Source organism: Astatotilapia calliptera, chromosome 3, assembly GCF_900246225.1.
Source record: "Astatotilapia calliptera chromosome 3, fAstCal1.2, whole genome shotgun sequence".
Lineage (NCBI taxonomy): Eukaryota > Metazoa > Chordata > Actinopteri > Cichliformes > Cichlidae > Astatotilapia > Astatotilapia calliptera.
The window spans coordinates 19,195,467-19,211,672 of NC_039304.1; the positions used below are offsets into that span (position 1 = coordinate 19,195,467).

A 16,206-nucleotide genomic window follows, 5' to 3' on the forward strand; every position below is an offset into this window, starting at 1 on the left:
TATTTCTTAACCTGATTAGCCTAAAATAAATACCTTTTTTCTTTCTAAGCAGCTACAGCTCTGTGCCGTCATGTGACCCTTTATCTCCCCACTGCAGAAAGGCGGACAGTCCGCAGGGAAATCATGAATTTGACAGACATGTCTGGGTCGAGCTCTGCAGATAGGTCGAGGTTGAGCAGCTGTTTTTTTTTTTTTTTTTAAAGTTTGATTTTTGCTCTTCAATATCAGTTAAAACAACAGATTTAGAGGCAAATTTGAGAAACTGAAGTTTTTGCTGATATGAGATATGAGGCTGTCAGCTGTGACGTGCCTACATCAGACGACCTCTGTGTAAAATGTCTTTGCTTGTCAAAAGAGAGCTTATCATTCGCCCTGGCTGCTGTAGTGCACTGACGTCCTGTTCCAGGATTAGACGGCGTGGAGGGTGGTGGTGATGGAGTGGTAAATAGTGACTGAGTGGTTGGTTGCTGGGCCGCCGTGCCATTCGGTGATACTGTCAGCTTACATTAAGCGGTCGCGCTGGTGAAGCGCAGCATCATAATTCCATTAAACGGTGACCTGGTGAGGAGACGATGAACTGTCAGCAGAGCTGCTGTGGCTGTGATGAGGCGGCTTAAGTGCGAGCTGTGGAAGAAGTGTTGTCACGATGGTTTAACTCGGCTTACTTCATATTTGAGAGAAAGCTCGTGGAAGATTTGCGTACTTTCCAATCAGCTCACTTATATTTATGTCTTTCTTCACTTCTTTCTCTCCTCAGGCATCTCTATCATGGGTGTGAAGATGTTACAGTGCTTTCCCTTCTACAGACGCTGCAAAGAGCGCTGCAAGAGCAGGCAGTGCCCGCCCCCTCCAGGTGAGCACCACCTCCTGTATATTCCAACTGTATGAGAAAATCAAATGCAGAACAAACCGCTTGACTCTCTATCTGCCACCCATACAGTGCCTGTGGAGGAGATGAAGCCACGTCTGTCCTCTACGACATCCTGGGGCAGTGACAGCGAAGGAACAGGAAGCATCAATCGGGGTTCCCAGATCTATTTCTCCACCAAGGCCCGGCTTTCTTTCAGACACCAGCTGGACAGCAACATCAATGCAGTGGATGCCACCTACTGAGGAAGACCCAGGGCTTCATAGGACTTGAATGGACTCAGTTTTCCATCGCCGGTTTATGCTTGGAGCCCGCTAGTAGAGCAAACACATTTTGACGCCACCTTTAAATGGGAATGGCGGTAGAGTTGCGGAACCACAGTTTGTCTTTTAACTGCTTGTTCCTCGCTGCTCGCACACAACTGCTAATGATTCGTCAGATTCAAAGGACAGAGGGAAAAGGACTGGGATGAGACGGCGCTCAGAAGTCAGACGAGTAGATCCGCTGCCCAATCGGGCATACTGATGAGGGCGAGGACAATGTAGAGAGTTGTTTACAGCGTTCACTACCAATAAGTGCATTACTTTGTCTTCTGTTTGGAAGGTGTTTTTTTTTTCTTACTGTGTTTCTTTTATATTTCTTTTTTTTTTTTGACTACCTTTGTAGAAAAAGATCAATTTGCTGATTAGATCATGGCTGGAGTTAATTAAGGCTGTTTCACAAAGCAAGAGGAGGAAGATAGCATTGAGTGTGATGAAGTGTGTGACTATCTAAACCTCATCATTAAGTCATCATCGTGAAGTAACTTTCTAATCCTGCTCTGTGACACAGAACCCTGCTAGTTTAAAGTGAGATAATAAAACAGAAAATGGTTTGCTGTTTTATAAAAGACATTAACTGTAAAAACATGAGGTGGGACTGTGTGCAACATCTGCTGACCAGGTCTGAGCCTGTTTAACAGCAGTGTTGTTAATAGTTAATATTCATCTGTGAGATCTACGGTGGCCCTGATACTTCAGAAAGGCTTGCTGAAATCCAGTTGTGTTGTGCACCACAGGGCAACCGTATGAAATAAGCCGAGCTACACAGCAGCTTATTTCTGATAGGTATTTTCTTAGTCTTGCTTGATTCTGATCAATATTTTTAATTAGAAAAAAAGACGCTCTGGCTGTGTTTTTAAATTGCACGTTTTTTGTTTTTTTTTTTTTTGTAAGAAAACCTTTCTGTATTTGCCCAAATTGAAAAACTATGACTGTTAAATGCTGATCAAAAAAAAAAAAAGACTAATGATCACTTGTTCAAATCCAGAGTATGTCAAAAATATCTTCATTCTAAACTAAGCAAATATAAAATAAGTTGTAACAAAATGTCTCCGGTGTGTTTTTTTTGGGCTGGGGGATATATTGCTTGACAATGTTGTGAAGACACAAGGATACCAAATATTGGCATTTTCTAAAAACTAAATTCAAATACTCCAGGAATGCTACAAACAAGAGGGCTCCTCTCGTGCACGACCATCTGCAAAAAACGTCACCCAAGAAAACTCGCGGTTCAACACTGGACACTGACCTTAACAAAGCTGCTTCCTAACTCAGAATAAGCTCAGGCACATGAGCTCAACTCGACTGGCTGCCTATTGTTTGTTTTCTGGTTATATTACTATGGAACAGGAAGTTTACTGAGTGCAAGTCTAATAGTTAAATGTGAATTTCTGTTTGTGTAGACAGCAGCAGATGTGATTTTTGATGATTTATCACAGTTAATTGGAGTGTTATCAGAAACAAATTGCAAATAACTTCCAACTTGTGGACTGATATCAGACGTGCTCGCTCTTATAGCAACATTTATGGCAGGTTTTAGTGACGGTCTGCTTGACAGTCTCATTTTGCAGGAAAAAAAATAAAGTGAGATAACTTTATGTTACTGGATGAAACAGATGACAAACTTTTAGCTTTGAGGACACAATTTGTTGTTGAAAAAATGTGATAAGTTGCATGTTTTATCGCAAAATACTAAAAATAGCAATAATATGGTATCGTGTGGAGGCCCGGCGATGCGATCATTATGGATAATGTGCAGAGAAGCCGTGAAAAGTACACAGGCAAGATGGAGACGGGGCATCTAGTGGACAATATTTATTAAAAAAATGTTTACAGGTATAAAAAAAATAAAACAGTTTGAAAACAAACTTCTTCAGAGTTGTGAGCAGTTATGATGACTGGATGTTTTTGGGTTTGGAGATGACGCCGTCTGGATAACGTTTCTTAAACCGAGCCACGACCTCGGGATCCAACAGATGAATGCCGTCCAGCTGGTTCCCGAGAGTTATCCTGGACAGGAAATGACACAGACATTGTGAGGTGTGTAGAGCAGCTCGCTGGTCTCTAAATTAAAGCATGATGGTATGTTACCAGTTAGGCTGGACATTGTGGGGTCGACCAAAGAGCTCAATCTTCCTGGTGCCGGGTGAGAGTCTCTCTATCATGCCGTAGATCTCGTCTGGCTTGTGACTCGTGGAGCGGACCTGAGAGCGCACAGACATGACTCAGGCTGAAGGAATTATGGGTAATGACACCACGTATAACAGAGGATTTACAGCTGTTTACCTCTGCCACGATGACATCACAGTCCAAACCCCTGTTGAACCCCTGCGGGTTTCCTTTTACACCAACCTGAAGGCAAACACGTTTAGAATGAGACAACACAGGTTCAGCTATTTCAGCTACTGGACGGTTAAGAACGACAAAAGCAAAAAGTTGCTGAAGGTTAAATTCCTCGAGCCCGAACCCCAACGGGACCGTCCTCACAGTATAACACTGAGATTGGTTCAAACCTACCAGGCAGTGCTCCTTCCCGTGGTTCAGCCAATGACCCGTCCTGCCGGTGCGGATGATTCTCTGGAGCTGGTTGGTTTTCACCCAAATGATTTCATCCACACGCTCATAACTGAGAGAGGAGGATAAAGGCTGAATGATTAAAAAATAAGGGGAAAAATATGACACGATGTTGACAGAAAGGCAAAACTTACCCCCAAAGGCTGAGGCACTCTCTGCCCAGCTCCATAGCCCTGAAACAGGAAGAGAACGTTGAGTCTGAATACCATTTCTAAGAATAATGTTTAGGATTGGGGGAAATATCAGTTGTCAGACATGTAGTTACCTTCTTTGGGTAAATAATTAACCTGAATAGCAGCACAAAGTAGTGCCAGCTTCCTGTCGTGCTGAAGCTGAGTGAAGAGCTGTACGCAAACACTGACCGGGCTTCTCATCATTTATGATGAGTGAATGTAAAACTGTAGAGATCTGGCACCGTGCGGCCGATGTCATATTAACGAGAACAGAGAAGCATTGTGCAAGTTCCCTGTTCGATAGATTTATTTGCTAAGCCAATGCAAACTAAGCCACCAGGTTTTCCCCATCACCGCCACATGTTAATGTTGGGCATATGTGCACTGCTCACTTAAACACCTTGTTCCCAGCTAAAAGTCTACTTCTTTAGAGCCTTGCTGAATGACGACATGCCCCATTTCTTTACCCAGTCTTTCATTCTGTCAATGACTGTCTGTTGCCCAAGCTTCTATCTATCTATCTATCTATCGATCTATTTATCTAATCTAGACTTTAAAACGTTTATATTAAATTGTAGTGAACTAGGTGAAGTCTCATCTTAAGGGAAAGCGTTTCATAGGAAAAAAAGCAGCCATTATTCTCTAGAAGTTTAACTTAAACAGGCTGAGGGGCGTTAATTTGTAGATCAAATGAAACATTCAGCTATGAGTTAAATGTTGACATAAAGTGGTCAGCTGTCCTGCTAACTGAGCCAGATTTCTGGACTTCTTTTTAGTTACCTGCCAGTGACCCAGAGGAAGAGGAAGCCGTCATCCTGCAGGATGGGGATGTTCAGTTTTCTCATCTCGTCATCAGTCAGAGTACCGTAGGGCAGCTCCATGTGGATGTCCCAGGGAGGGTCAGCCATCACTACGGCGAACTTACCCAGGATGGACACGTCCAGGTAGCGGATATCACAGCAGATCCACTGAGTACCAAAGCACATAAAATCACACTATTTTACGATTTTAAAAGACATTATGACACACGAATGCGTCCAGTCTCATAGGCTTCTTTTAAATCATCCCCATCCTCCTCCTCACCTGTGAAGGGAAGAGTTTGCCCACATTGCTGTCGGCGTCCCCTGCGTGGAGACCAAGCTCTGTGGTCCCCGCCTGGGGCCCCAGCAGGTTCCCCTCGGTCTCCGGGGGGCTGTCGATCTCATAGTGGACGTACTTACAGGTGTCCATGTGGAAACAGGTGTTGAGGAAGGAGCAGTCGCCGAGGCTCTCGTCTGTGTGCTTGTTGATGATGCGACTGTATGACAAAACATAAAGTTAACATCACAAAGTAAAAAAAAATTGACACCTAAATTGCATTTAGGTGTCAGACCTTGTGAAGCAAATACAGACCGAAAGTGTAACTTGGTGCATGGCTGGTTAATGCAAGGTTTAAGCTGTTAAATGCTCACATGAACATAATAGTGGGCAGAGAATCCCTTTTTATGTAGGACAGTTTTCCAAACTTTATGTATTAGAAAACTTAAAATGATGCAAAATAAAACTTCTGGTGCAGCACATTAGACACATGTATGAGCAGGACACACTCAAAACGTGGTGTGTCTCATATTTATATCAAACAGTATTTAGCATAATCACAGTGCCACCTGGAGGCCAAAGAGAGTATTACTCAAACACTTATGGATGTTTGCTATACTTGAAAAACAAAGCAATTAATGGGTAAATGTACTTAGCAGGTCAGCTAGAATTTCCCATATTTATGATACGCTCTTTTCTAGCTGTAGCACAGCAGCCTGTATTCTAGTGATTTGGACAATCCAGGACTGTCAGGGAAATAAACTTTCAGTCTTGTTAGTTACAGTTACTTGTCTGTAACAGTGTCAGACTTTGTGAAGCAAATACAGACCGAAAGTGTAACTTGGTGCATGGCTGAGGCGTGTCTCCAGCGCGAACACATTCTTCTTTGGTCCCGTGATCGCAGAACTCTTGGACCTGAGCTCGGCCGCGGGATCTGAACTTTTCCACGATGGACTGCTCCTTGGCTGTGCTGGCGTTCAGCAGCTCCAGAATCTCTCGGCTTAACTGGATGCGAAAGAGAGTCACGTGATAACTGCAGCAGTAACGAAACGCCGATTTTTAATCAGTTACAAAAGAAACAAAAACAGCAACAACAACAATAAAAACTCTCTGTTACCTTCTTGCTCTGCTGCTCCTTGGTGGACTGTTGGTTCAGGAGGCTTTCGATCTCCATGTCCAAATGAGACGACTGGCTTTTACTGCTCCTGCCCTTCTTCTCCGTCCCGCTCCCTGACGCCGAAGGCCCCGGCTCTGAGGAGGAGGCTGGCGTCAGCGATGTGGTTGACGAGTGAGGAGGAGAAGCAGAGCTCTGAAGCAAGGGCGAGAAGCCTGCAGCCCTTTTGCTGTGCATTTGGTCTTCTGCTTTTCTCTTGACTCCAGTTCTCTGGGCTCCAGCTACAGATCCAATCATAGCCCAAAGTTTTGTGTGGTCCACAGCTATGACCACCGTGGGGGTTGATGTGGAGGAGGAAGTTGTAGAAGAAGAAGGAGCCGAGGTGGGCTCTCGGACCTCGATGAGCTCCTGAGCAGAGAATTTAAGCAGCAGGCTCTGGATGCAGCCGTGACTAACGGCTGTTTCTGACTGTGACGAGAAGCAAACAAAACAGAGATGTCAAAAATAAACCCACATCACTGAGTTCAAGGATAACACGAGCACCGGAGACAAAAACTCACACTGTTGAGTTCATTTGTGATGGAAAGGGAGTCTGTTGGCAGTGTGAGACTCAGATCAGACAGATATCCCAGCAGCCTCTTCTCCAGTTCAGGGTCTGGTGGTTTTTCTGTTTCCTCCTGCGAGGTGCACGGAGCTGCTGGGGCAGGGCTGTCACTCCTGACTGTGGTACCGTCTGTGCTGCCACCACCATCTGAGGGGACAACAAAGGATGAAGCATCAAGTTCAGAGAAAATTGTCAATATTTCCCATTTTAAATTCCTGAAACGTTTCATAACTTTCAGATAAAAAGGTTAAGTAATTATAAAAATAGTTGTTTAATTTAATGGTACAAGAATCATCCTTTGTTGTTGTTTGTTACTCCTTTTTGTTTTGAGGAATTAGGGAAATCTTCATAGTGAAACAGCAGAACTGCTTTAAAGTTTTTCAGCTTATATCAATTACTGCCATCGGTAAATGTCCAGCGCTTGTACTGTTGATATACACTGCTACATCCCCAGCATGGCATCAAAGCAAATGAGCTTAGGCAGCTTTATAGCAAATTACTACAACTGCTGGATACTCTGAGCTAAATTTACTGGTTATCTGTAACAGAATACCTGACTGATCAATAATATAGATAGTAATGTCTTTGTTGCATCACATTTAGCAAGAATGAACACAGTATTTTGTTAGTTTCCAACAACAACCGAGTAAAACCCCACCTTCATTTGATAAAACTCAGGTCCCCTTTTGCCAGCGAAGGCAAATTCGCTCAATTAAATCAGCTACTAAATGAATGGACTGGAGCGCATTTCTGTGCTTTTCAAGATTTACCGAACACTTCAATCACATCTAAACACAATCATTTTATCCTATACACGTTAAGCGCTTCGAATCCGATTTAAAACCCCCAATTAACTTAATACACCATCAAAGCAAAAGACAAGAGACAAGAGTGCAGACAGGATGGAGAGGCTGGCGTGTGTGCAGTGAACTAACTTTGATCTCAGCTGAGAGGGGACCCACTGATGTTTATTTACATCTTGCCACACCGTCAGTGACACCAGTGATATGGTTGAAAGGTGTAGTTCAGACATAGTAATAACTATATTACGTTCTTTAATTAAACCAATCACAGAATTAAACCCCCCCCCCCTTCTTTCCTTGTTTCTAGTAAGCTTTTCTAATTGTAATTTGGCGCTTAGAGCACCAGAGGGAAACGATATCGCCATAACACGGCAGCTTACACAGTCTAGATGGAGCGCTGCAGACCTGAGTTAAGATACGTAAAGTTAAATATATGGGGGGAACTACCCCCCTTTGGTATCAATACCAGCGTTAGCTTGGCACTGCCCGGCCTGAACCTACCGGCGGACATCTGAGCCGGGTCTTTCCGCCGTCGCTGCAGCCTCTCCCGCAGAGAGTCCAGCTGCTTCTTGTGCGCCTGGATGTTGCTCCATGTGTCCGACATGACGAGCTGGACTCAGCTGCAGGAAAAACACCAATACTGGCCTCACCGAGCACCGAGTGTCCGGGAAACTAAACAAAAGTTGAATCCAGTCCACCCTTGGAGGGAAGCGGGTACGGTGCAACACAAAAACGTGTGTCGGGTAGCACACGGGTTGATTGGGATTAAACGTTCCGCTTTCGTAGTGATTTGTCGTGGTTTTAGGATTGATGGTATATGATGTAAAATATAATACATATATATCTCAGTCTACGAAAGTGGCATGTTGGTAGCTAAATCAGTCATCACGTTAAACTTCATCTGTTAATTTTCCAGGCGGATTCGTTTTCAGTACGGACTACTTCAATTTCCGGCGTCGCCGAAATTAAAAGCCCGTTTCCTCTGTGCTGAAACAGACTACACTCGCGATGCTTCCTTAAAGTAATTACCTTTCTGTGGCAGCAGACATACCGTATAGACTAATATCTAATAGTTATTAAGTAACTTGGCGCATTTTGTTCCAGCTCGCTGTCAGATTTTGCTGCTGTTCCATGGTCTAACGCAAAGATGGCGGAAGAGGAGAAGAGTGGTGAGGCTGTGGAAAACAAAGACGAGCTGCAGATTATGAAGGTAACTCTTCTCAGCGGAATCACACATTTATTCAAATGCTCCGACTGTCTCCAGCCTTTGTGCCCGGCTAGCTTCCCGTGAGGACGGTGTCATGTGTTGCTTCCTTGGAGTCTCCAGAAACAACAGCTGGCTGCAGCTGTCACGCCGAAGAACAGATTTTTTTTGTAGTAGCTTTAAGGTTTTCTGCTATGTCAGGTGCAGGAGTGCCACACTTACCCTTCTGTAGCTAGATTGGCCACAGATGTTTCACACCACAGCTTTAAACCACCAGATAACGGGCTGATATTCGCGCTTTGCTTTGATCTGTGCGCTTCTTGCTGAGTCACCACATTGTCAGGGTGCCTCTGGTTTAGTGCACCAAGGATGAGGAGTGCAGCTGTACTGATTTGTTCTCTGCAGGCCCTTCGATGGTTCGTGCCTTTATAATGTTACAAAAACGAACTATTTCAATACCAATATTTCACTCTGGGAGTACTGTGTAGCAGACGTTCACTTAGGAGCGAAGTATGGTTAACTTAGAAAACGAGAAAAAACTAACAGTGAACATGCAGTAACACAATACCGCACAAAAGTCTTGTACTAATATTTTCAGTGGTCTTGAGCAATAGTTTTCCAGGTTTTATGGAGGTCTTTTGATATTGGCTCCTTTTTCACCCCTTTCCAGTCCAGATCTTATACCTGACCATTTTCATAGGAATGCTTTTGTTTGTTTGTTTAAATGACTCCAAAGTGAAATGTGAATCATCCAAGCCTGAAAATGCTGTCATGTCTACACATAACAAACATGTTGACAAAGAACCAATTTTTAATTGTATCTTTAGGGACTTTTTTTTTTATCAGCAGCTTGTCACAAAAATGCATAATTTCTTCCAACTTCTTTAGTCGTATCTATGGAAAACGCGAAAGATAACAGCTTGACAGACAGAAAACGGTATTTTTGCACAAATGGGCGATTCCCAAAGAGGTATTAGCGTAAAACTATGCTATATCTCATGCATGGTGTGCAGTGTGTCCTTAAGAAAAATAAGGAAACTGAACAAGTGGTGGACGTATAGTAGATGGAACAGTAACTGAAAGTCATGTACTTAAGAAATAGGAAAAATGCGGTATGCCCACATACGTAACAACTGGACTGAAAATCAGTGGCAAAAGGTCTGATGGAGTGATGAACCCAAATTTTACATATGACAGTGTTTTTTGGTCCAAATCATTGTTAGTATGTACTGATGAGAGCCAGTGATGTTGACGATCTTATCAAAATTAGTGAAATTCTGAACACTGATAATACCGTCATATTTTGATCCATGTGGAAAAAGTCTGATGGGCAGTGGCTCCATTGTTTTTCTTCAGGGGTTTAGGATCATCTTCACAGAGAACAGAACAAAAGGCAGCCAGCATCCAAAGAAGAGCTTTGAATGTCATTAAAGAAGCCACAAGAACTATTCCCAAAGACTCCTTTTTTTTTGCCTTTGTATACTGTATTTCCATATATGTTTATTAATTTTAATAAATCGCTGTACACCTGTTTTCTAACGTGGTGTAAAGAAATCTGCAGTGGCTACAGACTTTTGCACAGAACATTCGCAAGTGTAGTATAAACTGTTAGTACTAGTTAAATTATTAGTTACTCGGGTAGTTTCACTCCTCAGCAGTATTTGTTGATGTGTTGTTGTGTCTCAGTGTTGTACTACAGGCAGATGTGGTTAAGAGAAATGTGTTTTTGATCTATTTTTATGTCTGTTTCTTGTCTTCTCTCCCGACAGGAGCTGGTGGATGAGCTGTATAAGTTCAGAGATTGTTATTTTGAGACTCACAGTGTGGAGGATGCAGGACGGAAACACAGCGACGTAGCAGAGGAGATGGCACAAACGCTGAAGAAGCTGGAGGAAAAAGAAGGTAAGGGTCTCTTTAAATTTAAAAAAAAAAAAAAAAAAAAAGTGAGTTAATTTGCAGGCTTTCATTCACAACTGCTCCGTTTACAACTTCCAACAGACGCCTTTAAACACAAAGCCGAGTTCTTGCTGCAAAAGGGACGATGTCTGAACGTGGCTCCAGACTTCAGTGCTGCAGCAGAGGAGTGTCTGTCCCGCGCGGTGAAGCTGCAGCCTGGCCTGGTGGAGGGCTGGAACACGTTAGGGGAGCAGTACTGGAAAAAAGGAGACCTGATCGGTGCCAAAAACTGCTTCACTGGTGCCTTACAGCAGGTAATGATGGAGAAAGGAAGGTTTGTCCTCTTTGGTTTATTGTCTTCTCACATTCCATACCTGCAAACACTCCTGCTTTTACCAGGTTACTCCATTTTTTTTTTTCCCCCACAATTTATCCCAGGAATCTCTTGTAATTCAAACTTTATTATGAATAATTGTTATACACATATTAATACATTTTCAGTTTATGTGATGTGACCCAAGTTTCCAGTTACTGGTGAAACAATCTCCACATTTCTAATCATTGAACCCAAACCAGGAAACACAAAATCCACTTCAAATTGGTTTGTGTGCAGCTGATCTCTGCTCAGGCAGACAGATCTGTTAGATTATTATATTATATTAGCTCATTATCTCCATAGTTGTTGGTCTGACGCTTTAATCGCAACCATAGTTAGTTATCTGAACAATCTGTTCAGCTCTTTGGACGTGTGTGATGGGTAGTTGTTGACTTTGGTAAAGCTGGAAAGTTTTCAGACTCGTCCATTCACACCACAAGAATCAGTAATACAAAAAAAGACCTTTATATACTTTAGTAAGCAAAGAAAATATTCAATAACTTCACTTTTGTGTTCTGTTTAATACTGTATAAAAACATAATGCTGTTTGCTAAAAACATGTAGCCATATTGTCAAAAACAAATCTACCACATTTTTAAAATGCCAAACTGTCGTTCAGTTCAGTTTTATTTATATAGTGCCAAATCACTCAAGGCGCTTTATATTAAAGACCCTGCAATAATACAGAGAAAACTCCCAGTCAGACGCTCCCCCTTTGAGCAAGCACTTGGTGACTGAAGGAAACTGTTTCCAGGGCCTAATCCGTGGATCGACTTCCTTCGAGGCGTGGACGTCTATCAGCAGAGAATGTCCCTTAGTCTGTAACACAGTCAAATATATTCTCAAGCAATATTCAAGCATGCCATTCAGCGTGTTAGTACGAGCTCGGGAGCAGCTTGGGAGAACAAGAAAACAGAGACTGCTTTAGATTGTCTTCCCAAATTGACTCAACTTTATTCACAAGTACAACAGTTTATATAGAGGGTAAAATTCATGAGACAGCAGATTATCAGTTTAAACCAGTACAGACCAAGATAAGGCAGCGTCTTCCTGCCCTTGGGTGAAGAAGCATCCTTTGTGTAGTTTATCAGTTCAGCTACAATTGTGATTATCTCAGCGACATATTTTCAAGGCACAAAACAAAGAGTTCTTACATTAGTGAAATCTGAAACAAACCATTTGGCCTTCAACAGGCGTCTAAAGGATTAAGAAACTAATGTAGCTGAGGGAGTGATCTCTGTGGTATTTCAACCTTGTACCAGCCTGTGATTCTCACACATCAATTCTGGGGTCAAAGAGAAAAATAACTAAAACAAAGGGGCCTTATTGAATGACAGAGTTTTCCTGTATAATGTCACTATAAAACAATATCCAGTAAATGCTACCATGGTACTAAAATACCTAACAGTGACAGTGGGAAGAAAAAAAACTCCCTTTTAACAGGAAGAAACCCCTGGCAGGTCCAGACTGAGGCAGGAGCAGCCATCTGCTGTGACCTGTGGGGGATGAGGGGAGGGAAACTGGATAAAAGTGACACAGTGGAAGAGAGCCAGAGATTAATAATGAAAATTGACTGATACAATAGTGGTGTATAAGCACATTGTGAGTGAAAAGCAGGGATTGAAGAAGAAATGCTCAGTGAATCATGGGAAGTTTAAGCCTAAGCTTATTTCAGCATAACTAAGGGATTGTTCAGGGTCACCTGATCCAGCTATGCTTAACTATAAGCTAATAAACAACAAGTAAGCCAGCAGTCTGTGAGCAAAGAGCTCTAACGGGGCGATGCTGTACTATGAGGTCTTTAAGACGAGAGCCTGATTATTCAAGACTTTGTTTGTGAGGAGCAGGATTTTTAATTCAATTCTGGATAAAACAGACAGCCAATGTGGGAGAAATATGCCTGCTTTCCCAATCCCTATCAGTACTTCCACTGAAGTATTCTGCAACAACATCTGGTGAATTTAAAAGCTATTTCTGAGCATTAATCCAGATAACCTCTCCTATCCTTTCTGTTAGGATTCATTCATGTTAGTATGTTTTGTTTTCCACCTCTGTAGAGCAAGAACAAAGTGTCTCTTCGTAACTTGTCCATGGTGCTGAGGCAGCTGCCCGCGGCTGACAACGACGCTCACGGCAAGCAGGTGCTGGAAAGCGTGGACATGGCCCGGCAGGCCGTGCAGCTGGATGTGAAGGATGGGACGTCCTGGTGTGAGTAGAGTGAAGACAGACTGTGCTCTTTGTTAGAGATGCTAAAGACTGTTGGGGCATTAATTCATGTCGTTCTGCCTTTGTTTTTACAGATATCCTGGGAAATGCCTACGTGTCGCTGTTTTTCACTTGTGGACAGAATCCCCAGCTATCTCAACAAGCTCTAAGTGCCTACACACAATCTGTGAGTACAGACTTAAACGGATACACACCAGAGGGAATACCGATAAATAATAAAATGAATACCGTAAATAAATAATCAACATGCGCATCTGTATTTTATTCCCGTTTTCCTCCTGTGTAGGAGACGGTGGATCGAGCTGCCTCTTGTTACCCAGAGCTGCATTTCAACAGATCCACACTGTTCCAGTACGAGGAGATGTACGGGTCTGCGCTCGCCGGCTACAGTCGAGCCGCCGAGCTCGACCCCGGCTGGAAGGAGCCACCAGAGAGAGAGAAGCAGCTGCTGGAATATTTGGAGAAAGTGACCGAACTCCTACAGAACAAGGTAGGAGACTCTTTACAAAAGTACCGGCATACTGTTTATGTCCTGTTACAAAAACGTACAGAAAAGAAGTCGGTGAAAATCATGCTGTGATTTGGTCGTGCTAAGAGTCTCCAAGGTGGTTTATCAGCCACCACCAGATTTAATATTATCAATGACTAAGTATGCTCTGACATGCTGATGCTGTAAAATACTCGGTAATACTCCAAAATGTTAATGATTGACATGTAATCAGTGGCAGCAAAGCGATATCTGTCTAGAGTAAAAGGGTAATCTAAATGATGTAGCTCTCTACTCCTGACACAAAATAATGGCTACAGAAATCATGTCATTGAGTCAAGTATGGATTTAAAAAAAGAAAAGAAGAGTAGAGTTAACTGAAGTGGTTAAACGTAATTCAAGTATTTTAAGATCACATAATTTCTTTAATGTCATCTTTGTATTACACACGTTGTCTTTATTGTTAGTCGTAGTTATGTGTATGAGTAGCACATGACCTTTGAGCCTGTTTGCTTCCACTGTTATAAATGCTTATCAGAGTGACATACAAGTCAGTTTTTTACCACATGATGGCAGCAAAGAGCACATTTGACTCTAGTTTTTCCCTTAAGCTTCAGTCTGCCTTGTGTGTTCAGGGGAAGGTGAAAGCCCGCCGGTTACGGACGATGCTGTCGAACCTCAACACGTCTGCTTTGGGCCCCTGCTCGTCTCCTCAGTTTCGCTCCCCGGCAGGCCGTGTGGGCAGCCTGGAACCCCGGACACTTTCCTCCCTGACACATGGCCACAATGCTGGGGTGGCCGCTCTGGGGAAGGTGGTGTTCAGCCTGGCCTCTGAGGGTCGCATGGCCTTGTAAGAGAATCTTATTTAACAGTAATGGTCCTTTAATGCACGTGCAGCTTGACTCTGGCTGTAAAAGTGAAGTAATGTAAAATCTTACAATCTTCTTTTTTATTTTTCCTCCAGTACGTTTGGCATGGTGGACAGTGAGGAGACTTGTATAGTGGTGATGGTTTACAACACAGCAGATAGCTGGGGCGTCCTAATAGGAGATTCTGTAGTCATTCCTGAACCTCAAGTTAAACGACACAGTATAACCCATAAAGATAAGGTAAGTGTTGCATTAATGAATGCTGTTTACAATCAACGCAATAATGTCTGACTGAGTATGTGACCTTCTCCTGTCCTCTCTACCAGTCACTTGATTTTAGAAGTATACGAGTGGACTCTCCTCTGCTGCTCATCGTCAACGGCAAGAAGCAAAACGTTAAAAGTCAGATCGCTGCCTCCGTCAGCTACAAGCCTCAGAGCGAGTGAAGCAGACTGAAAGCCCAAGGACCAAGCTTTCTCGTTTTCTCTCTTTGCTGGATTTTGAAGCATTTGTAGCAGTTTTATGCAGATCTGTAAATAGGTCACCGTGTTACATTTCTTTGTATTTATAAACCTTTTTTATACTCTGTGGGTGTGGGGCTGAACGTGGGTTATCTGTAAAGGAAAGAACCTGTGACGTGACAGTTGTGACCTCAGTTTAAAAAAAAAATAAAAAAAAATAAAAAAGGGAGAGAGAAAAAATATGTATCATGTTTTAAGTGTATTTTTTTTTTCTTGTATGTTAAAACTAAAGTTCTCAAAAACAAGACATTTTGAGTTGTCCCATAAGTAGTACTTTTTTTTTTTTTTTTTTTTTTTTGTTAAAAGTAGTAATGTAACAAAGCCCTTGGTGAAACTGATGCAACTGAATTAAATTCAGCTGTCATTATGATTTTTAACTTTTTTTTTTTTTTTTTTTTTAAATTTAAAGTTGTGACATGGCCTGATGATCAACTTTCAGCATGCTGTCTATCCACTGTAACTCATGTCTCCACAAACCAGTTTTTATGGCCTGGCTTGCACTGCTTTGGTTTTGCAGTGAAAAACTCATTCACATCACATCTTGGATCCCAATAAAGAACTGATCACAGCTCAGGTTTAAGGCTTCCTGCTTTGTATAACAGGATGCATACAGTGATGTGAAAATGAAGGTTTTCTACAGGACTACACGATTATGCAGTGACCCAGTCAAAGTCCAGACCTCAATGAACTGAAGCATGGCTATAAAGAAGAGTGGGCCAAAATTCCTCTACTACAACAGGAAAGGCTGATAAAGTCATACAGGAAATGATTACTTCAGATTATTGCTATTAAATTTCCACAGCACTGCATGAAGTGTTTCCAGAAGCAAATCTTTTGTAGCATTATGTAAATTAATAGATACATTTAAATGGTCATGCTGCATGTAGTGGAAAACAGCAGAATCTGATAAACCTGAAAAATCCCATAAAATCTTTGTTCCAAAATAAAGTTTTAAAAATCTCTTCCCCTAAAGTTTTTCTTCTCCCTCATCTCTGATGTTATGAAACTTTGAGGATCCAGTGGTGTTGTGCCTCTTTCTCTAATAAATCCTCCGACTGGCCACCTATACTGTTTCTTAATGATTATTGCAAATC

General features: G+C 42.3%; 2 protein-coding genes across 3 annotated transcripts; one reads left to right on the plus strand and one right to left on the minus strand.

Moving 5' to 3' along the window:
* Positions 1–2,991: 2,991 nt before the first annotated feature.
* mettl3 (methyltransferase like 3) lies at positions 2,992–9,154 on the minus strand. Of its 2 annotated transcripts, XM_026162189.1 has the most exons (12): positions 8,960–9,154; positions 8,035–8,153; positions 6,687–6,877; positions 6,130–6,594; positions 5,842–6,017; positions 5,019–5,232; positions 4,716–4,903; positions 3,897–3,935; positions 3,706–3,814; positions 3,475–3,540; positions 3,280–3,392; positions 2,992–3,198 (listed from the first exon to the last, which is right to left on the minus strand). In XM_026162189.1, exons 2-12 carry the CDS (start codon positions 8,135–8,137, stop codon positions 3,078–3,080), a joined length of 1,785 nt encoding a protein of 594 aa, XP_026017974.1. In that variant the 5' UTR covers positions 8,138–8,153; positions 8,960–9,154; the 3' UTR covers positions 2,992–3,077. The 2 variants fall into 2 exon arrangements, with proteins under 2 accessions (XP_026017974.1, XP_026017973.1); XM_026162188.1 differs by lacking the exon at positions 8,960–9,154 and having other exon boundaries at positions 8,035–8,246.
* ttc5 (tetratricopeptide repeat domain 5) lies at positions 8,493–15,281 on the plus strand. Its single transcript, XM_026162190.1, has 10 exons — positions 8,493–8,554; positions 8,638–8,743; positions 10,507–10,639; positions 10,736–10,947; positions 13,067–13,217; positions 13,310–13,401; positions 13,522–13,725; positions 14,358–14,572; positions 14,687–14,831; positions 14,918–15,281. The coding sequence occupies exons 2-10, from the start codon at positions 8,681–8,683 to the stop codon at positions 15,035–15,037; spliced, it is 1,335 nt and encodes a 444-aa protein (XP_026017975.1). The 5' UTR covers positions 8,493–8,554; positions 8,638–8,680; the 3' UTR covers positions 15,038–15,281.
* The last annotated feature ends 925 nt before the right edge of the window (positions 15,282–16,206 follow it).

What these genes read in the sequence shown, in the direction of transcription:
- mettl3 (XM_026162189.1), bottom strand. Translation starts at nt 8,137, where the DNA reads ATGTCGGACACATGGAGCAACATCCAGGCGCACAAGAAGCAGCTGGAC. An exon ending in AGGAGCAGCAGAGCAAGAAG is followed by an intron (nt 6,018 to 6,129) that starts GTAACAGAGAGT and finishes TTTCGCATCCAG; the next exon opens with TTAAGCCGAGAGATTCTGGA. An exon ending in GAGTGCCTCAGCCTTTGGGG is followed by an intron (nt 3,815 to 3,896) that starts GTAAGTTTTGCC and finishes CTCCTCTCTCAG; the next exon opens with TTATGAGCGTGTGGATGAAA.
- ttc5 (XM_026162190.1), top strand. Translation starts at nt 8,681, where the DNA reads ATGGCGGAAGAGGAGAAGAGTGGTGAGGCTGTGGAAAACAAAGACGAG. An exon ending in CCGAACTCCTACAGAACAAG is followed by an intron (nt 13,726 to 14,357) that starts GTAGGAGACTCT and finishes TTGTGTGTTCAG; the next exon opens with GGGAAGGTGAAAGCCCGCCG. An exon ending in TCTGAGGGTCGCATGGCCTT is followed by an intron (nt 14,573 to 14,686) that starts GTAAGAGAATCT and finishes TTTTTCCTCCAG; the next exon opens with TACGTTTGGCATGGTGGACA.